Here is a 22,857-nt window from a genome sequence, read left to right on the forward strand (position 1 = left end):
TCCCCGCCCGAAGCTGACCGGTTTGGTCAGGGTCCAGTTGAGCCTGACCAGACACTCTGCGGAGGCATACAGCACCTGGAGAAAGCCCACAAACTGGAGTCCGAAGCCAAACACTTGCAGAGTGCTCAGGAGATACCCGTGATCCACCCTGTCGAACACCTTCTCCTGATCCAGGGACAGGAGGGCGAGCGACAGACCGTCCCTACACCCGAGTTCCAAGAGGTCCCGAACCAGATACAGGTTGTCGAAGATGGTGCAGCCCGGGACAGTGTATGTCTGGTCTGGGTGGATCACGTCCGCCAGCATGGATCCTAGTCGCAGCGAGATGGCTTTCGCTACGACCTTGTAGTCCGTGCTGAGGAGTGAGACGGGATGCCAATTTCGTAAATCGCGGAGGTCCCCCGAGCCCCAGGGCAGCAGGAGGCAGGAAAATGTTGCTATGGGTGAAGACGGAATGAAGGGCAGTTCCCCGACTCAGGGGTGAGAGGAAGGCAAGTGCAGTCTCCAGCTGAGCAGCTAGGGAGAGGGGTGTTTTGTGTGTGCATTACAAGGTTGACTTTTCAACCTGAAATTATCACACACACATTGGCAGGGGAATCAAGGGCAGTTAAAAAGCCCAAATACAGACCAGGGTGAAAACTTACTTTAGCAATAAATACAGTATTGGTACAGTGATAGACTCAGCTTGGTGAAAGGCACCTTGGTCATAAATTAGTTTCATTTTCAAATCAGAGAGAGCTGTCAGGCACTCAAAGTTGTTGAGAATTTGTCTTTCAATTAGTGTCTGCCTCAGAATGAAAATGGCTGCATGCTTTCAACATTAATGAAATGTGTGGTTCAAAATTCCGTGAGAACATTAACTGTCCTAAGTTATTTAAAAAAGAAGAGGGAGGGAGGTGGGTATATCTGAGATAGATGATATGAGCCAAAGCTGTCACATGTGCATACATTGCAATTTGACAATGTACATGTTTTGCATTCATATTTGTAGCAGGGCCGCCACCAGGCTCTGGTCAGAAAGGGGTTAAAAGCAGCCAATAGAGGCTGGTTGGTTAGTCAACCACAGGTGTGGTTGCACCCAATTAGGGCACAGCTGGCCCTGATAAAAGGGCAGGCTGGGTGAGTAGGAGAGAGACTCTTGTGTCAGCTTGGAAGCAAAGGACCAGGCTGCCTGGGAGAGTAAGCAGGGTATCTGAGGCAGAGCTGAGGAGCTCTGGCCTGGTGAGTCCCCAGGCTGAGGCCTTGCTAAAGGCCAGGGGAGGTACTAGGGCTGCAAGGAGGCAGGTGGGGCTAGAAAGGCAGCAGGTCCAACCCTTGCCAGTGATGAGTGGCCATAACAGACTGCAGTTTGCCCCTGAGAGAAGGGGCTAGATGATGGCTGGCAGTAGCCACTGAGAGAAGGTGGTGTCATAAACATACAGCTAAGGGTAGCATAAAATCCCTCCTTCACCTGTAAAGGTTTAGAAGCTCAGGTAACCTGGTTGGCACCTGACCAAAAGGACCAATAAGGGGAGAAGATACTTTCAAATCTGTGGGGGAAGGGGTTTTTTTTGTTTTTGTTTTTTTCTCTCTGGGACAGAGAGGAACCAGGGTAGGGAAAATACATCTCCTAAAGCCATACCTGAACTAAGTATCTAAGATTACAAATCCTAAGTAATAGGAAGGAAATGCATTCGATAATCTTTTGTTTTAGCTTGTGAATTTTCCCTCGGTTAAGAGGGAGGTTTATTCCTGATTTGTTTAGGTTTTTTTTTTTTGTCATTTTAAAGTTTTGCTTAGAGGGGAATCCTGTATTTTGAATCTGATTACTCTGTAAAATTACCTTCCATCCTGATTTTACAGAGGTGCTTCTTTTACTTTTTCTTTATTGTAAAGTTCTGCTTTTAAGAACCTGATTAGTTTTTAGTGCCCTAAAAAACAGTGGTTTTAGCTCACCTTTTTCACACTCCAGCCTCCCCAGAAAAGGCGGTGAAGGGGCTTGGGGGATATTTTGGGGAAACAGGAACTCCAAGTGGTCCTTTTCCTAAATCTTTGTCTAACTCGCTTGGTGGTGGCAGAGATACAGTTCTAAGGACAAGGAAGAATTTGTGCCTTGGGGAAGTTTTTAACTTAAGCTGGTAGAGATAAGCTTGGGGGGGGGGGCTTTCATGTGGGTCCCCATACTGTATCCTAGAGCTCAGAGTGGGGAGGGAACCTTGACAGGTGGATATAGGAGGGGAGACCCAGAGTGTGGCAGCACCCCAAGGTAAGGGGTACCAGGGTCTGTGAGGGACAGGGGGTCAGAGGTGGTGGAGACAACAGGGCAGGTAACAGAGGGCAAGACACTGGCCCATAGAGGGCACTCCTGAGCTGAAGGAGCTAATTCCTGGACAGACCAGCAGGAAGTGCTGCACTGGTGAGTGCCCTGCCTTGCTACAATATTTCTGTTTTTTGCTTAATATTTTCTTGCAGCAGTCACTATTGCTTCACAAGACTTTACAAGTTTCACCCAAGCAATAGAACGGGCTTTAAGCTAGTCTCTAATAATTAATCTGTATGAATGGGTGGCACAAAGCCAATCCCCATTGCAGGGCAATAACCTAAAAGTGGCCACAACTGGTCCAATTCCATCAAGAAAGTTTTAAAATAACACCTACGCCCTACATAGCACTATGTATTCAAGTGCCTGAAAGGCTTTACAAACACAAATGAAGTTAAGCCTCACAGACACAATCTGAAGTAGGAAATTAACTGTTGTTCCTCAAATGGGGAAACTGAGGTACAAGGTATTACTGAATACAGAACCAGAACTGGAAATAAAACCCATGTCTCCTGGGTTCTGGTTCTGTGCTCTGACCACTAGACCCTGCCCCTTCCCCTTACAGATGTATCTGAGCAGGGAGAAGAGTGCTCAGCAGTAGAGAACATGCATCCCTAGTGGAGGATAAGGGAAATTGGAGCTCTGCTGGGACCCTATCCTTATAGCAGGAGAAAGGTAAATAGAACTGTCCCCATTTAGTGGAGACACTTGAAATAGAGTGAGGAATATGAGAGAGAATGGGATTTCCCACCATCTCTTCTTGGCTCCCCCTGGGTGGTGGGAAAGCAGAGCCACCCTTTGTAGCAGACAAGAATCCTTTGGAGCAACTTGGAAACAAGCAAAGTTTTCTGGGATGTGGCTTCACAGGAGGAATATATGGATGTGAGAGAAAAGAGATCTAGTAGCCCAGCTGTAGGGCCTATATTAGTCATATGTTAAAGTGAACAGCTTGAATTCTTACCTGAACACAATATGCTGACAGCATCAGTGTGGGAGCATGTGTCGTTAGGACGGGACATCCTGGGACAGTTTGAAAGGACAGTCTCATTCCCCACACAATGAAACTCTTCCTTCCAGATCAGATCAGGTCCTTCTCCAAAATGGGTTGCTCCTATAGTAGCTACAGCCTGTCCGCACCCTAATTCATTGCAGATAACAGAAGCGGTGTTGAAATCCAAGTGTGAATCACAGACTGTCTCCCATGTATTTCCGTGTGTGACTTCAACACGTCCAGAGCAGGCAGTGTCCCCTCCAACCAGCCGGACCTCAATGCGACCTAAAGAGTCAATGCATCCATCAGTGAGTGTTGGTTATACTGACATCCCAAAACCTTCCCCAGGCCTTCCTGGGGATGAAATGAAGGGAACCTTCTTCTCTCAACAGCAAAGACATTGTTAAATAAGCCCTTTACTCCATATGCCAGTTCCTGTGCTCCAGTGATGAGAGAGAGTTTGAATAAGAGGTCAAAGCCAAGAAGTAGCCAACAATATAATTCTCAGGTGTGAACAGAATGACACAAAGCAGAGTGTGTGACTGTCTCTCCAGGTGGGACTGGATGGGACTGATGAGTGTTTAAATGGTCTTATACAATATTCCAGCTGAGGATGTACTTTCTGTTCCTTCATGACAGGAAGGATATTGAAAAACAGGCAAAAGTTCAAAGAAAGAAAGCCTGGAGGCTTCAAAGAGGCTTAATCTGTGAGACTGGGGAGTAAAGGATAATAAGGGGCAAGGAATAGCAAGTGTCTTCACATTGGTGAGAACAAGGAAGGAAGGAGCTTCATAATTCATATGATCTGAAAATACAAAAATAGTGGCTGAGAGTTCAGAAGGGAAAAGCAAAGGGCAGAGAGGAGAAATAATTCCCCAGAAGGAGCAGAGAGTGGGATAGACACAAAGGAGAAGTGATGGTCTAGAACAGACTAGATACAATACTAGTGGGAAGAAAGCAGGTGAATGTTCTGCAAGATGCCAGAAAGTGGAGATGTTCCAACTGCTTGGAATTAGGATCTTGTGTGTCAGCCTCATGCCAAAAGAGCCTGACACCTGGAACACCAGTTCCAGTGTGAAGCCCTTCTCAATTACCCTTATGGCTTGTCTACAGGGGATGTTACCTCACATTAGCTGTAATTAGCTCACCTTAAATATCTTGTGTCCACATGAACCCTGTTCTCAGAGCAATTTATTTGGCATCTTAGGTTGCCGTAACTAATCCTCATTGGAGAAGGAATAGCTCCACTTCACAATCAGTTTGTTCATTGTAAGATTCCTGTGAAATAATTCCTAATGCTAATGCTGCTGACAGTCCTCCAGCTAGTGTCCCACACTGCATTGCTTCATACCTGCATCAACCTGCTTTGCACCTGTTTGCACTCCACACCTCTGGGGTCATCTTGACCAGATGTACCCTCTCTGGTTAAATGCTGGCTGGCAGCCAGGAGCGCCTCCTTTCGGTACCAGGTGAGTTCACATTCTCATAGCAACCATGCCCCCCTTGCTTCCACATGGACCCATGCAGAGGCCCAGGACTTGACTGGCCTGTCTGGAGACAAGCATGTCCACTTCCCTGTGGATAAGAGTCACCAGAATGCAGATGTCTACAGGGCACCGTCAGAGAAAATGAAGGTGAGGTGGCTCTGAATCTGGTACCGAGTCAGTGAACGAGCTCCAGCGGGTTAGTAACTGCATCTGCATCCCTGCAAGCTGTCCTGAGTACAGCTGAATGTATAACTGAAATTTCTCCCCTTCCCACCCAACACTTGTTCCTTTTTTAATGTCTTTTCAAAATCATATTTCAAATCTTTCATTAGATCAGAAAGAATGTTTTTTGTTTTTGTTTCTGCAAGAAAAAAACAACCATTCAGTTTGGGCTCTAAATGAATCAGTTCTTCTTTCAGATTTTTTGGTTTGGCCACTAAACGGAAAAATCAGTGATTTACTCAGCTGTAGTCAGTAAAGCCTGTAGAAGGTCACATGCAGTCACTAACCTGCTCCTACTACTCCTCTACCCACCCTAGAAAAGAAAAGAGTCATCCATCCAGCCCCCAACTGCTCAAAACCATAAAATTTTAAAGAACTCCCCTACACAAAGCCTGTCCCCTCCTCCGACACACGTGTGTGCACCACTCAAAGTACAAAAGGTCTGTAGAATGGGAAATAAATGGGGGAATATCTTACCATCTCAAAGGAAACCATGGAGTTGGAAGAGAAGATGGGAATAGCATTCCAACCTTATGGGAACAAGCATATTTTATCATTGTTGGCATGGAGACTATGAAGAATGGGACCATAAATGACACTGCTTTTTCTTATTTCCCTGTGCACGTGTAACTGTGTGAAGAGGGTAGTTGTAGTGTGCAGAGAAGCTGTCAAATCTCAGGAAACGTAAGAAAAAGCTGTAGATGATCTGTTCCATGGAGCATACAGTTAATCCCAATAGAGGGCCTTGAAAGCAGCTGGAAAGGTTTCCTGGAGCATGCACAAAAGCTCAGAATGGAGCATACGGCCCTTGGGAGGGACACGATGCAGATAATGCAGAGGCAAACAACCATGATAAAGCACCTTTTGCTGCAAAGCCAAGCACTGAGCCCCATCACTCCAATGTCCTGCAAACTGTGGAGAATGCACCATACTGGGAGCATAATTCCAAACAACCTTAGCACAGTTCCTTCCCACTGCATTCAACCCAACAGGAGATGGAGAATGCTTTCTGATGCATCACTGTCAGGGGTGAATACTCCTTGGTGGGGCTCTCCCTCAATACCCAAGTTTTTCAGTTTGCATCACATTCCTTTGTTCTGGTCTACTCCTAAAACTTAGGTCACCCTCGCTACATGGGTCATGGCTGTGAAAAATTCACGGCCCTAAGAGAGACACTAACTTTTTTTGATAAACTCAATAAATTCATTTCCATAGAATGATAGAAGTGGAGGACTGGAATGGACCTTGATAGGTCATCTAATCCAGTCCCCTGCACCAAGGCAAGACTAAACCTATGTCTTTACTGGCATTTTTGTCAGTGAAACGTCTGTCAGACAGGGGTGTAGAAAAAAAAAAAACCCACCCCCCTGACTGACAAAAGTTTCACTGACAAAAGCGCCGGTATGGACAGAGCTGTGCCGGCAGGAGACGCTCTCCCACTGACATAGCTACTGGTGCTTGTTAGGGCTCATTTAATTATGCTGGCAGGAGAGACCTCTCCCATCGGCATAGAGTGGCTACATGGGATGCCTTACAGCTGTGCCACTGTAAGGTCTGCAGTGAAAACATAGCCTAAGTATTATCTAGACCACCCCTGACAGATGTTTGTCTGACCCTTTCTTAAAAATGTCCAATGACAGATTTCACCACCTCCGTAGGCAATTGGTTCCGCTGCTTAACAAGTCTGACGGTTAGGAAGTTTTCCCCAATGTCTAATTTAAATCTTTCTTGTTGCAATTTAATCCTTTTACTTCTAGTCCTGTCCTCAGTGATTAAGGAGAACAATTTAGTGCCCTCCTATTTATAGCAGCCTTTTATGTACTTGAAGAATCATAGGATGTCCCTCCATCAGCCTTCTCTTCTCCAGACTAAACCAACCCATTTTTTTCCCCATCTTTCCTCATAGTTGATGTTTTCTAGACAGTTAATCACTTGTGCTGCTCTCCTCTATTGGCTACCATTTTGTCTGAAAAACTTAATCAGGTCAATCTCAGCCCATAAATGTCATAATACCTCCTACCCCAAGCTATTAATTCAGAATGTAATCAAAGCAAAACTCCCTTGCTTGCTCACAGAGTGTTCATTAGCCACAACTTCCTGTGGCATTCTAGCAGAAGCACAAGGCACCCCCAGTCTCTTCCCTTAACCACTTGAACCATTTTGCATGGGACCCCTCTCTGGCTGCCCATAATTTTGAGAAGTTTTATCCAGTTCCTGCCCTCATCCATACTGACAGGGGAATACATGGTCAGCATGACAGATTGTGCTCTCAGCAGACTAACAATTCTCAAGTTTTTACCTGAGTCAAATTGCAACTGTTGTCTTGTGTTTGCCTAGTGATGGATGGCAAAGATGGTTTCTGTTCTTGCATATATCTTCCGAAGTTCAATGATCTTGTTTCAAGAGGCAGGATGACCTTACACTGTTCTTCCTTTTCTCTGGACTTCCTATCCCCCTCCTGATTTCTATGCAAATAGAGCTTCTCTTGTTTTGGGGGACCCTTTGCTTAATTTCAGTGGGGACAGGTAGATAGTTGCCTTCCCTCCTGCCTGGGAGAAACCCTTTATTTGGACACAGACGTTAAACCACAATATCAATGAGAAGCCATAATTCTTAATATAGTTAGAATACATAGATTCCATGATGATATTATGTGTGGCATAGGCTTTCATTGAACATCACTCAATACACTTTCATAATATAGTAATATTGTACATAATGTTGTATACAATCAGCTGATTCAATTGCTTATTGTTTGAGGTTCAGCTCCCCTGTTTTTATAGCCAAGTAAACAGTTGCAATGTACTCTTTAGGTAAGACTTAGACCAAGCTTCTCTCGCCCCCTGCATGTAGATGACATAATGTCTCCTCCCCAACTTGGAGCTTGATAGTTTTGTTTTCCTAATATGCAAATAAACCTTTTTCATCTCTACCTGATGACCAGGCTAGTCAGAGAAGCAAACACATTCCTTTGGCAGACCTGTTTGCCAACTCCCTGTGACATGCCTGGTTTAAACACACTTTAGTCATTATTCCAGCCTGTACTCACAACCCTTGAACACACTTCGTACATACAATGTGTAAGAATATCAATGATCAGTGACTTATTAGTTTTCCAATATTGTACATGCCACCTCTCAGACACAGAGTATGACCTCAGTGAACTGGGGGACACTGAACTGGCCAGGCCATCTGAAACTCATTACCTGATACCAGAGAGGCCCTTGCCTCCTGGCATTGGGATGCTATGAGTGTCACACCCACCCAGCCTCTCCACCTCCACACCGATCCTCACCACAGCCTCCATCCCTCTGATGTCACCAGTCCAAGCTACAGCCAGGCCAGTAATTGTTGTCTTGGTTCAGACAGCAAACCAAAAAAATCAGAAAAAAATATTTGATTCAGCCTTGAAACTGTTTGGAACTTGTCAGAAAATCAGAAGAGCCCATTGTGGGTCATACAGAAATTGTGTGTGCTCTCCATTATAACCTTTAGTCCAGTGATTAGGGCATTTGTCTGGGATATGGGAGACACTAGTTTGAAACCCTACTCAGGAGCAGGGGCTTGAATTCAGGAATTCTATCCCTGATCCACACGTGAGCGTGGTAATCACCAGGCCGTGAACTATTCTAGGCTGGAATGCTTTCAATGTCTCCTGTTGAAACTGTTCCACTTTAAATTTTCCTCCTCTAAAATTTATGAAATGTTTAGTAAAGGTACAGGTCACCATTAGGTGGGTGCAGCGGGAGACAGTTTGGATGGGGGTGGACTAGATTCCTTTCCCAGCTAGGCTCCAGGGCAGTCCCAGGTGGGGTGGGTCAGGGGAATGGTGGGCCGCAGATCAGTGTGCAGCTCAGGTGCCATAACCAAGGTAGGGTGCAGCCCTCCAGTGATCTGCTGCTGTGATATGTTTATGCAGAAGCGCAGGACCGGAGACAGCAAGGAACAACTTCTTCCATGTTAATGGCTTCTTGAGTACCAACTAATAGCTTACTGGGGTAGGAAGGGGAGGGAGAGCTAGAAATGTTGAGGAGGGTTAATTTTACAGAAACTGGTCGGACAGGGGGTGGAGAAGGAGAGAAAAATATCAGTCTCCCCTCACACGCTTAAAGTTACGGTAACAACCATGTAATACAAGACTGTCAAGATTTTGGGACAGATGGATGGAATTTTTCTGACTGACCCTCTTAGCAAATACCCATTACAAACATTTCAAAGCACAACTATTATTCCCATTCCATTGTGACAAAAGGTACAAAAACAGGTAGGAGCTCTGAGGAATCACCAAGCAACCATATGGCCTAGTATAGAGACCCCTGGACTGTGACTATTCCTAGCTCTGCCTCTGGACTTCTAAGTGTCCTTGAGCAAATCACTTCACTTCTCTGTGTTTCAGTTTCCCCAGCTGTATAATGGGGATAGTGAGGTAAAGCTGTTTGTGATCTACTGATGAAAAGGGCTATATAAAAGTTAGGTCTTTTTCCAATTACCTAGTTACAGTTTCTATCAACTGCAAACATAGGTGAGAACTACAACCGTCTAAATGACTACTAACTCTGACAACAAACACTTCTCTTTTTGTTCCAAAAAACTAGGAAATTCACTGATAGAAACCTTCATTTGTGCAGGGTAAGGTTGCCCAGAGGTATCTTGTGCTCTTCCAGAATGCTGAGTTCAGGAAACTCAAACCTCTGAAAACACAAAGTTAAGGTGCACACCCATGCAACATTAACTCTGCCCTCTTTGAGCTGTGATCCAACACAGCCATAGCACAAACATGCACACTTTGCCTTTGAAAATATCACTCAGAGAATAGGGCACATGACAAGAGTAGCACTGAGTCAAATGCCTTCTCTCTGTTAAGATACAACTTGTTTTTAGGTGAACTGTACTGAACAGCCTATACTCACAACCCTACATCTGTCCGACACTCAAATACTCAGTGTATTCCCCAGAAAGAACCACACACCTGCTAAATTTGACAATCCCTTTACAGCCTTGTCACCCAGTCATGCTTCTTCCGCAACTTCAAAGAATGCACTGCCACACCCAGTCTTTTGCAAGAAAGTTTATTTTCTTAAGAGAAGTTAGGAAATCAACAGAAAAAAACAAACTTTTTTTCTCATTCCTTGGTCTCAGAGACATCCCCATCCAGGGGTCTCTGGCACTGCTGCTCCTGGCAGTTTCCCAGTTTCAGTCAGCTCTGCTCCCTTCTTGGCCCCTAGCTGCTTCCCTAAGCCCCTGGCCCCTTGTTGCAGGGATACACCACAGGAGCTAACTCCACTCTGGTGTGCCTTCCCCTGCCCAGGATGCAGCCTGTCCCTGTCCATCTTCCCAAACTGCCCACGAGCAGCCCTTTACAGCCCCAGGTGTAGCCCGACCCTCTTTAATTTGCTGGATTGGACTCACCTACTATGGTCCAGGGTTGCTGACTTAGCCTATCCACAGGGACCAGCTACCCTGTGAAAATCCTCTTACAACCCATTCACCCTTATGTAGCACCTCTTATCCATCCAATTACCTTCTTTAGCATCAATCTCCTCACAGGATTTGATGGACAGGCCTGGGTTCTTTTCAATCTTGTCTCCAGCTCAGCAGGATGCAACTTCCTTATTTTCTTCCCATATGAATTTATTTGGCAGTGCATCCACTCTCTTTGCTCCTTCCTAGCAGGGTCCCAGGGCAGTTGGAAGGAAAATTCTAACCAGAGGGTAACCCCCACTTACTTGCCAGATAGTTAGAGACTCTTAAGAAATAAAGCAGACACATATAGTATATTCCACACAATAGTTATACTAAACAGAAAGTAAATATAGCACAACACGGTAAAACACTGCTCTCAGGGTCACTGGTGCCCATACTGATAGTACCCATTAGTTTCCCATGAATCTAAATTCCTCAGTCACTGCACGGGGGCTGATGATCGCTGCTCTCAGGCATCCTCTTCATGCAGGAATCAGGCTGCTTCTGCTCCCGGGATTTCCCCTCATCACAAAGGGGTGCAGGGCTCAAGGTGCACATTGCAATAACATTACTAAAAATCCAAACTTGAGTCTCCTACCCTAGTGCTCAGACAAACTCGCAGTAGGCAGGCAGCGTGGACTCTCAGTCAGAGCAAAGTTTGCCAGGTGGTGGTGGATTTTCCCTAGGTAGCTGAAGCACTAATTCAGCCTGGCTTGGTGGGGAATATTCCCAACAAAACTCATTAACCAGGGAGTGACCTTGAAGAGGGAAAGTCCCAAGCTGAGGGATTTTGCTGCCCAGGGGCCAGTTCTCTGGGCCTCACCACACAGCCAGTCCTGGCCTTTCCATAGCTGGTTCCAGACTGCTCCAAATTGGCTTCTCCTCTCTCCAGTGCTGGGCATCTCACTTCCTGTTGGTCAGACTCACTCCTGTTCCCAGGCTTTCTCTTGTCAGTCACTTGATTCTGCCCCCTTCCTTTCGCTCAGACATGGCCCCTCCTCCTAGCAGGGAGCTGGTGGCCACCCAGACACAACTGCTATCCTCCCCGACCTGACACGACACCTATCACTCTAAATAGTGTGTCTCCGCTCTCCCTCTTGGTTGCCTTACACACACTGAGTCTGCCCCCTGACTCCCAGGAACAGTGCCTCTTCCTGAGGTAGTAGCATACAGAGTCCCATGAACCTAGCTAAACCCATCATTAAAAACACAGACTGCCTTAATCTCCCACCAGGTGCATTAATGAGGATTTTTGTTAGTGAATTTTAATTTAATTCCACAGTCACTGACATGCAAAGTTGTCTGTCCACAGGCAGTAAGGAGAGTCTGGCCTTCATTGCAATGAATGAACAACAGCCTCCTAGCTCTGAGAGCACCAGTGACAATAAATAGTGTGAGAAATGTTCAACTCTAGCAGTGACTGCAGGTTTATGTGCACACAGGTCTCTGTCCTCCATAGTGCTTTGTGTAGGAAGCTGCAGTGGTGTAAGAGTGGTGTAAAGTTGGCCTTACACATCACCAGTAGTCAACTGCACCCACTTGCGACCTCTAAGCTGATTTTTGCCGGTGAAACATAGGTGTAGTTGAAACTAGACCAGCTGGCTCTGTGAGACAAAAGGCACGGTCCAAAAGGGAGCTGTTAGCAAAATCCATACTGTGCTTATTTCCAGATGAGAGCCTGGATGTAAATGGATGGTGTAAACTGGAGAAGCCACAAGGCTGCTCTAAAGAGAAGTGCAAAGCTGGTGGACAGGGATCCCATTCAATAACAATATCTAACAATGCCATGCTGTGTGTTGGCCTCTCTGCTCGCCTCCTGTACTCCTGGTGTGTACAGGTTTGCTGCCTGGTGTGTAGATGAAGGGAATTGTGATGCATTTCCCTTGGTGCAATACAGGTAATTGGCCAGATAGGTTTTGTGTGGGTGAAGGGTGTGAAAGCCAGGAAGCGGCTGTGCAGACAGGAGAGGTGGGAGAGAGGGAAAGTAGCAGAGCACCTGAGCTCATTACTGACTGGTAAAGTGGGGTCTACCAACATCCAGCCAGTGTTTGTCAGGGGTGGGAGGGTCATTGTGCAGGCTAGTACATGTGAGCATTGCCCTAGCACAGACTCAGCGTAACTTTACAGCAGTTGCATCTAGGCAGTAGAGCTCTCAATCTACCAAGGGCCAAATGTGGTGCCAATGTGTGATAAAGACCCAAAATGAAGGACAAACACTGAGCATTCATGCAGGGAACTTAAAATGCCAAGGAATCTTTTCCTTTAGTGTCAATGTCTCTTTCTGTAACCTCAGGTAAATAATTGTCAATAATAATTCCTGAGGTAAATAATTGTCAATAATAACTGTGAGGGGACACTCAGTTAATGTGTCTCATTGGTCGCTTCCGTACCAAGATGAGTTAGAGGAGGTACACTGGAGCAGAATGGATAGAATGAGGGTTTCTCAGACAAGTCGGTTTTCATTTCACATTTATTCAGCATTTACAAGGTAAGTGCTGGTGCCTAATTCCCTGATAGCCGGTCAAGTTCCTTTGTACCCTCTGGATCCTCCCCAAATCCTCCAAGCAGCACCAATAGGCCAAGAAGTTCAGGGATTACAAGCCCAGAGCTGCGGCTGCAGAGACAAGAACAGGCCCAGCAGGGAATGGGGGTGTGGCTGCCAGGCTCCCACTTTTGGCTCCTGCCATTATGCAAAGGAGCTCCTCTCTGCACTTGTGCATTTCTGGTATAGAAACAGTGGAAATTAGGATGGTGCAGCTCAGGCAGTTACACCTCAGCTGAGACACTGCAGCTGCAGAGCTCACTGCACACGGCAAACCCAGAATGAAACCCAGAGAGAGACTCTTCACCTCAGCCCCGGTAGATCCATGCACCTGTGCTGAGCCTGGCACAGAGACTGAGAGGGGAGCCAATGCATCTCCATGTGCTGAGGGTTACTCCACTTTAGGGCCTGTTGAGGAGGCCCCCACTGTGCCCGGCGTATTTCTGAGGGAAGGTGGGTGGGGGAGGCTTATGGTGACTGTGGCCCTGTGTTCTGACACAGGGCCAAGAGGGCACAGGGGAGGGGTGACCTCCCCCACAGTTTCTGGGGATACTGTCACTGAGGATGGTAAAAAGAAAAGGAGTACTTGTGGCACCTTAGAGACTAACAAATTTATTTGAGCATAAGTTTTCGTGAGCTACAGCTCTCTTCATCGGATGCATTCAGTGGAATTCAGGGTGGTAAGTGAGTGGCAGTGTGTGAGGGGAGACACACAAAGCACTGACCCCAGTGATCAGATGTGACTTCACCAGTGGTGGCGATCAGGGATTTGCAGAGAGAGATGCAAACTGAGCTAATCAGAACAAAGAGGTGTTGTCACTGTTCAGCCAGCTGCAGCGACCAATGTTCCTACACTGAGGGCAAGACTACAGTAAAATTAGTTGACCTAAGTTATGTGAATATATAGCCGCCACAGTAACTAAATCGCTTTTGTGTGTCCACACTACGCTCTTTGTGTTGGTGGTGCACATCCTCACCAGGAGTGCTTGCACCCATGGGCGATGTTTGAGCCACCCGTTCAGGGAGCCTAGCCCCCGGCCCTGCCCCTTCTGCCTGCCCCCCCATCCTCCATCTATTCTGCGCGCCCCCCCCCCCCCCCCGCAGGAACCTCGAGCCGCTGACTGTGGTTGCTGGCCCCCCCGCTCCAGCCCCGGGCCGCCCTGACCAACCCTCCCAAGCACCCCCAGCCCCAGAGCACCGGGGGCCCCAACTGGCCGGAGTCCTGAGCCCCAGGCTGGCACGCGCTAGCCCCAGCCCCCTCGGGGAAGAGGAGCAACCTCCCTGGGCTGAGGACATTGGGAAGCGTCCGGAAGCAGGAGGGGGTTCAGGGTGGAGTGTGGGTGGGGCCATGCCTGGCTGTTTGGGGAGGTTCAGCCTCCCCTGGCCTTCCATAACCCCCGCCCCTGCTTGCATCAGTTTAACTATCAGTGTGGAGCATTGTGGGATGGATTCAGAAAGGCAGCAACAGTCAATATAAGCAATGCAGTGTCCACACTGGCAGTGCGTAGACCTAGCTGCACAGACCTAAGTGCTAAACCTCTCATGGAGGTGGAGTTGTTATGTCGGGGTAATGGGCAAGTTACATTGGCAGGAGCTACATTTTAGTGTAGACGCTTATGGAATTAGGTCAACGTAAGCTCACTTACATCAACCTAACTCTGTAGTGTAGACCAGGGCTTAGTATTACACGGTCAGGGCTGTTTTTAACAGTCACTCTCTTTAGACCTGTGTGCAAACACAGCCATTTTAACAGCACAAGCTTTGATGAAGCCAGGTTATACATACACATTTATTTCCCAAGTGCAGAGGGATCCAGATGCCGTCTCCACGACATTATCCTGTGGGTAATTCTAGCTCACCCTGCATGGGAAGGCAGCCAGGTGGGCTGCGGAACAAAGAGCTACACGTCATGTGGGAGTTTCCTGCCTGACCCTGGGGGGATTCGGGGAAGGAGGGAGCTGTGTGGAGCAGTGGAGTCAGTTTTTGCCCCCTGCACCTATCCACAGCTGGTTTGGCCCCTCCCACTTGCCATGGTCAGGCTCAGGGCTCCTCTCCTGCTGCCTCAGGGAGCTCTGGGGAAAATTCCACAGCACTCGCCCCACCAGCTCCCATCCCAGCTCCCACAGCCACAGGCAGGGTCACAACTGCTGCTCCCCTGGGGAGATACTGGGCTTCTATACACAGGCACCTACCAGCACAGACCTGGTAATTGTGCTTTGCTCCACCCCACCCTTACTCCATGACAGCTGTCTGACCTGCCCAGAGGATGAAACAGCCTGCTCATCCCCAGTCTACCAAGGGGAGCTCAGGGAGAGACTGGTCAGCTCCACACAGACCTCAGGGCACGGTACCATCCAGCTCTGAGTCACCAGGAATTTCACACACTTTGGGTTCAGTCCCTTCTCCCTCATAGGGAGTTTCCTACAAGGGCAGGTTGGCAGAGTTCTTACCTGAGCAGATCACTCCGGAATCAAAAGAATGACGGCACTGGAATGCAGCCCATCCTTCATGATTGCAGTCCCAGAGAGCTGACTCATCACCATCACAATCAGGTAAAATCAGCCAAGTTGGTCCAGATCCTTCTCCAAAATGAGCATTACCAAGGGCACTGACAGCAGGTCCACATCCCAGCTGCTTACAAACCACCTCAGCATCTTCCATGTCCCATTTATCATCACACACCGTCCCCCACTGATCCTGGTGTTTAACCTCCACTCTCCCGGCACAGGGGCTGCTTCCATTCACCAGCCTCAGCTCATCAGCACCTTCAAAGAGACACAGAGCAGAGTTGCAGACAGCACAGAGCCCATGCCCTGTGGTTTGGAGATTATCACACAAGGGCCCTGGGCTTTACTCCCTGATATCCCAGTAAGGCTTGTCACTGGGGAGGCAGCATGAGGTATCTCCTCCCCTCTGAGCTCTCTGGGCTGGTGAATGCTGAGCACCATCACTGCTGTGTAGTTCACCACCCTCCCTCACCACCCAATCTCCTCATTCCTTCTCCCCCACCACTCACTTGAAAACATGTTCCCCCACCCAACCTCTCCCTGGCACCAGCTCCTCCAACCATCTCCAACAACCTCTCCTGTCTGGAAAGGAGTGTGGTGTATTGAAAACTGTTAAAATGCCAACCTGCTGCCACTTTAAGAGGAAGGGACTTCCTGGTCCTGTTTGCAGGCTAGGGATGGAGCGCTTTGTAAGGAAGTGGCAATCTGGGCCTAAATCTAGGTAGGGTAAGTTGTGCCTCTCTGCCTTGTGGAGCACCCTGCTTTGTCTCTCTCTGTTTTGGGGTTCTTGTATGTGAGGGTTCTACATTCTAAGTTATAAAGTTGTGTTACATTGCAAACTTCCAGAAAGAGTATTTCATATATTTATCTAACTTCTCTGTGTTTCTGCTGTGAACATAACATGGAGAGCCAGACATATCCCACTATCCTGCTCTCCCTCCCCTCACACTTGCTGCTGCTCTGCCCATTAAGTGCCACCCCCCCCACACACACACATACAGCCCACCTGCCACTCAGTGCTACTTGCCTTCCTCCTCTGTCTGAGTTACTGTTCCTCCCAGACCCCTCCCATTCTACCTGCTTCAAATTTTTAAATGTTTTCTCAGAAGGAATTAGAGAAAATGTTTTTCCCCATCTGCATTTACCTGCTGGTTACAAAGTATAAGTGCAGATTCATCTGTGATGACTATTTTATACCCAGTTTTTATAAAGCACATTCTCTTTCCAGTAACAGGGGCTGTAACTCCATCCTGGGGGGCAAGGGACATCAGAACCCTCAGAGCAGAGAGCTCCTGCTAGCTGCAGTTACAGCTGTATATTGATGGGAAGCTGTGGGGAGGGGGGCACTGTTCCATACAATCTCATGGTGAAAACAAACCCCTTCCCCAGAGCACAGTGACTGTTATGGGAAGTCCAGGAGCTCTGGACCCACCTCCACATCCCTCTTGTTCAGTGGTTCTCAAATTTGTGTACTGGTGACCCCTTGTTGAAAGGATTCATTCTGTAACCCTGAGTCAGATTAAGTAACTTGGTGTCTCTTCTGACCCTTCCCCGCTCTGTAGGAACCCATGTGTTCGACTTGGAACAAAAGAGTTGACTTTGATCATTTTAATTTATTTAATGTTTTTTTCTATCTGGTGAATTTTATCTCCACGTTCTCTCTCCACCTTCAATCACACAGGTAGGTATTGTTCCCATTTTACAGAAAGGGAACATGAGGCAGTGAGAAATTAAATGAGATTCCCCAAGGTCACACACTCAATCTGTGGCAGAGACAAGAACAGACCCTAATCGCTGGATTCCCAGTGCAGAGTTTTCACCATAGAACCATCTGTAAGTTACACAGGGGGCACAGGCTGTGCACTCATGTATTCCATGGTGTCCTCGCCACAGCAGTGACTGGGGGTTAATTATTATTATTTCCTTTTAGTGCCAGTCCTAGAAGGGCATATCCACTGCAGCATGTTTGCTCTCTGGTTTCAGCAGCCACCATCATGTTACACCTGCTTCTTGCTCTTTGTGGCCCAAACCAGCAAAGGCTGTTAGTCACGGGGCAACAATTTCACAAAACCATTTCTCTTCTGCTGCAATTTTTTTTGTTTTGTTTTTCTAAAGTTTTAACAATCAAAGATGAAACCATTAACCTGCTGAAGTGTCGGTCTCACCACTGTGAGACATTTCGGTGGAACCAGAATCCAGCCCGTTCGTAGGTGTCCATTTGTAGATTTGTAAAGTGCCCTGTTAGTGAGGAAGGGTGGCAGGGAGTTCAGCAGCCATTCTAAGCTGCATTTAAATCCAGCTGATAAACATTCTCATGGACTGTTGGGTTATGAGCTTTTAACTGTTCAAAAGTGTGAGGGGGACATTCCTGTTCCACATGGAGTCAAATTTAAAGACAAGAAAAGGAAGGTTGAAACCAGCCTCTCTTATTACTCTGACCAGACTGTTGACTAGCGGAGTCCAGGGCTGCCTTCTCTCCCTGCAGGGTACGAGTTCCACCCATTGTAGGTAATGGGAGTCACTCCACACTGCAGGGAGAATAGGGCCCCCTGGTTCAACATGGCGCGTGCCATGGAGATTTGGTTACCCAGGAGTCCCAGTGGAATTCTCTGCATTTTCACTCTGGTAAAGATCAGTTTTATCAGGAGATCAAACTCCAGCTACTTCTGTGTAACTTTCTTGGGAAGTTCAGGTACAAACCCCCACTTCAGAAAATGTCCTTGCTCCGGACTCCTCAGCACCTACCCTCCGAGGCACAGAGACGTTGCAGAGCTATCTGTGATCTCTACATACCAGCTGTGGTACTGCAGTTTGTCTCTAGCTAAATATTTGAGGTTTCTAAAATCTGACTTTCATCTTCAGCTTCACCTGTTCACACTGTAGCTACAGAACAGCAGCGTCTCAGACTGCAGCAACTCACAGAAACAGGCTGCTACTGAACAGTTCAATGTCCTGACAAGTGCATCATTCAAACCCTGCTGAAGATGGCCCAGCACGTTGGACGCACACAGGACAGCAGTGTTATTTTAAATGGCATGGAGTGTATATCTGGAATTATTCACAGGTTCCATACACAGGCACAGAGCTGGACGGGCAATGAGGCTGGAAGTCATAATATAGAAGCCCACTCTGCTTTTCTTCTGATTAGTTATCAGGAATTTCTAAGCACTGAAGCCATTAGTTCACTAAAAGCAACTCTGGGCTCACAGTGCCACAAGACTGGGGTATTTTATAAAGCACATGGTCTGGGACTGGGTCAAATCTATGATTATTGCAAATATATAAACCTCCTCTCTCAGAATAACCAATGGGAGAAAATCAGAAACACAAATTTACTTTAACCTCATCTGCCTGCTTTCCATTTGCTTCCTTGACTTCTGGAATAAAACACTATTTCTAGTGGATTAAAACTTTCTTCCTACTTCTCCTCTGCCCAGCTCATCCCGTGAAATAAAGCAGGCACTTACCCGTGGTGTCCTGAAGAAAGAGGAGAAGCCAAAGCAGCTGAGTGGAGAGATGTCCCTTCATTGCCGGACGGACTTGCTGTCCCCTCCTGACACTGCACAGGCAGCACGGAAACACTCTGCCAGGGCTCCTCTGTGTCTGACAAGTGACAACAAAGCAGTGGAAGGGAAATATATAGATTCAGATGCTGGCATCAGCTGCCAGAAGGAACCAATAGAAACAATATTCACCTTTTTAGACATTATCAGAGAGTTTATCTAAATTTTTATGCCACTAAAACATCCAATACAATTCTAGAACTCCAGCTCTTACCATATATGAGTGACGAGTCCGCTTCTGATGTCATCTTGCTTCAGTCTCGGATCATCATGTAACTGCCCTCCTTGGTGCAGGGCAGAACTGTGTGAAAAATGATTCTGTCTGATTAGTTAAATAACTCTAGAGCCTAGAATGCTGCTAATTTGACAAACTAATTATGAAAACAAATGTGGAAATAAAGAAACCTCTAAAATTGAACCCCACAGAGCTGTGTGTGTCCAATTGTAGCCAGGCCACTAAAACCACAGAGCTGGGATGTTACCACTGGGGTCAGCTGTATCCAAAGGAGAAGGGACCAACCCCTGCTCCCTTTGTGGAATCCAGACTGCTCAGGGCTTCCTGAATGTCAGTGGTACATTAGTGGTAGGAGTGTGTCATGGAGCTTCCTTTTTCAGATGTGACCATCAGTGGCAGCAGAGTCTCAGAGGGCTTCCTGTTCACCGTGTCAGAGCTTGTTCTTAACACGGACTGACTAGGTTTTGAGTGACCATCTCGCATACCGTAGTGTAGGTAGCAACCCACTCCAGGACTCTCTGCCCAGGCCAGTGCTAGGCCTGCCCTGTGTGGTAACTCCAGGCAGCACAGGCTGCGTTAGTCAGTCTGGGAGCAAGAGAGAATCACAGGGTCCTGGCCATTTCCATCTGTCTGAATACAGAATCTCCTTAATAGTCCGTGCAGCTGAAACCCGTCTCTTTTCTCTACAGTGAAGAGCAGCACATTGTCCATAAGACACAAGCTTCCCAGGAGACAGTAGCAAGCTAACCAGGAAAACAACATAGCCGATGTCCAGTGGAAAAGCAGCCGGGAGAGGGGGCAATCAAAGGTAAAATCCAGCTTGAAGGAGCCATGTGTAGGTGTGTGTTAGAACAGGCCTAACAGAGCCATTTAGAATGGAATCTGAAATCAGCCCATCGCAGCACTTGTGGTACCAGACAGAAAGGCGGCCTGGTAGGAAACAGCTCTAACGCAGGCATCTCTGGCACTTTGCCACCCCTACCTCAGGAAGGCCAAACTGCCACAGCGTGAGCTCCTTGGTAATGAACAACAGGGTGTTTCCCCAGCCAGATGCCATCTTGGTGAGCGGCGAGAACTCTGACTCAGCCCAGACTCTCTCTCATCTGTCCAGAGAGCGGCAAAGACCAGGAACCATGCGGCAGCTACCCCAGCTCTGCCTTAACTACAGTCCTTGTCAGCGGCTCGCCGTGCTAGGGCCAGTACAGCACAGTGCAGCCCCTGACCCTGAATAACCAGAACACAGGTCAGAGAATTGAAGAACTGACTGATAATGGAAGAAGGTGCTGGCAACGTTACCGGGAGAGGGGGTGAGCTCTCCTTGACACAGCTCTGATTGGTTTTTCTGCCCCAGGAGGTGGAGAAGTGGGGTAGGCTGCCAATCAAAGGCTCAAATTCACTAGGTGTTTGGAGCTTTTCATGTTATCTGGAGACTGGGCCCCACCTCATCAAAATCCCATCACCAGGGGCAGTTTGCCAGAGCTGGCAGCGCTGTGACAGGTGCTCCAAGGCCGTCCCCTTCAGAACAGGTGTCATAGAATCATACAATATCAGGGTTGGAAGGGACCTCAGGAGGTCATCTCGTCCAACCCCCTGCTCAAAGCAGGACCAATCCCCAACTAAATCATCCCAGACAGGGCTTTGTCAAGCCTGACCTTAAAAACTTCGAAGGAAGGAGATCCCATCACCTCCCTAGGTAATGCATTCCAGTGTTTCACCATCCTCTTAGTGAAAAAGTTTTTCCTAATATCCAACCTAAACCTCCCCCACTGCAACTTGAGACCATTACTCCTTGTTCTGTCATCAGCTACCACTGAGAACAGTCTAGATCCATCCTCTTTGGAACCCCCTTTCAGGTAGTTGAAAGCAGCTATCAAATCCCCCCTCATTCTTCTCTTCCGCAGACTAAACAAGCCCAGTTCCCTCAGTCTCTCCTCTTAAGTCATGTGTTCCAGTCCCATAATCATTTTTGTTGCCCTCCACTGGACATTTTCCAAATTTTCCACATCCTTCTTGTAGTGTGGGGCCCAAAACTGGACACAGTACTCCAGATGAGGCCTCATCAATGTCGAATAGAGGGGAACAATCACGTCCCTCAATCTGCTGGCAATGCCTCTACTTATACATCCCAAAATGCAATTGGCCTTCTTGGCAACAAGGGCACACTGTTGACTCATATCCAGCTGCTTGTCCACTGTAACCCCAAGTCCTTTTCTGCAGAACTGCTGCCGAACCATTCGGTCCCTTGTCTGTAGCGGTGCATGGGATTCTTCCGTCCTAAGTGCAGGACTCTGCACTTGTCCTTCTTGAACGTCATCAGATTTCTTTTGGCCCAATCCTCTAATTTGTCTAGGGCCCTCTGTATCCTATCCTTACCCTCCAGCGTATCTACCTCTCCTCCCAGTTTAGTGTCATTTGCAAACTTGCTGAGTGTGCAATCCACACTATCCTCCAAATCATTTATGAAGATATTGAACAAAACCGGCCCCAGGACCGACCCTTGGGGTACTCCACCTGATAACGGCTGCCAAGTAGACATGGAACCATTGATCACTACTCATTGAGCCCGACAATCTAGCCAGCTTTCTATCCACCTTGTAGTCCATTCATCCAGCCCATACTTCTTTAACTTGCTGGCAAGAATACTGTGGGAGACCGTGTCAAAAGCTTTGCTAAAGTCAAAGAATAACACGTCCACTGCTTTCCCCTCATCCACAGAGCCAGTTATCTCATCATAGAAGGCAATTAGATTAGTCTAGCATGACTTGCCCTTGGTGAATCCATGCTGACTGTTCCTGATCACTTTCCTCTTCTCTAAGTGCTTCAGAATTGATTCCTTGAGGACCTGCTCCATGTTTTTTCCAGGGACTGAGGTGAGGCTGACGGGCCTGTAGTTCCCTGGATCCTTCTCCTTCCCTTTTTAAAGATGGGCACTACATTAGTCTTTTTCCAGTCACCCGGGACTTCCCCCCATCGCCATGAGTTTTCAAAGATAATGGCCAGTGGCTCTGCAATCACATCCGCCAACTCCTTTAACACTCTCGGATGCAGTGCATCTGGCCCCATGGACTTGTGCTCGTCCAGCTTTTCTAAATAGTCCCAAACCACTTCTTTCTCCACAGAGGACTGGTCACCTCCTCCCCATGCTGTATTGCCCAGTGCAGTAGTCTGGGAGCTGACCTTGTTTGTGAAGACAGAGGCAAAAAAGCATTGAGTATTTTAGCTTTTTCCACATCCTCTGTCATAAGGTTGTCTCCCTCATTCAGTAAGGGGCCCACACTTTCCTTGACTTTCTTCTTGTTGCTAACATCTCTTGCTAGCTGCAACTCCAGGTGTGATTTGGCCTTCCTGATTTCACTCCTGCATGGAGATCTCTGGTCAAAGCCTGGTGTCTGGAATGGGGCCAGCAGAGCTCCCTACCCGAGGGAAGCTGGGGCAGAAGCTCGAGGAGTGGGACAGGCGAGCCTGTGGCTGGGAAATGAGAGGATGGGATCAGAAGTCTGGACATGAGGGGTAGCTGTGGAGACCTCAGAAAGAGCCATGTGGGCTAG

General features: G+C 47.6%; 2 protein-coding genes across 2 annotated transcripts in view; one reads left to right on the plus strand and one right to left on the minus strand.

Moving 5' to 3' along the window:
• Positions 1-19,039, minus strand: part of LOC144258254 (antigen WC1.1-like) — a 62,790-nt gene extending 43,751 nt beyond the window's left edge. Inside the window, exons 1-3 of the mRNA XM_077806683.1 lie at positions 18,979-19,039; positions 15,455-15,769; positions 3,261-3,575 (exon numbers count right to left, since the gene is read on the minus strand). Coding sequence (XP_077662809.1) covers positions 3,261-3,575; positions 15,455-15,769; positions 18,979-19,039 — 691 coding nt within the window. The remainder of the gene's footprint in view (positions 1-3,260; positions 3,576-15,454; positions 15,770-18,978) is intronic.
• LOC144269822 (scavenger receptor cysteine-rich type 1 protein M130-like) overlaps positions 1-22,857 on the plus strand; it is a 547,202-nt gene that overhangs the window by 313,757 nt on the left and 210,588 nt on the right. The gene's annotated exons all lie outside the window — the stretch shown is intronic.

This window comes from Eretmochelys imbricata, chromosome 1, assembly GCF_965152235.1.
Source record: "Eretmochelys imbricata isolate rEreImb1 chromosome 1, rEreImb1.hap1, whole genome shotgun sequence".
NCBI lineage: Eukaryota > Metazoa > Chordata > Testudines > Cheloniidae > Eretmochelys > Eretmochelys imbricata.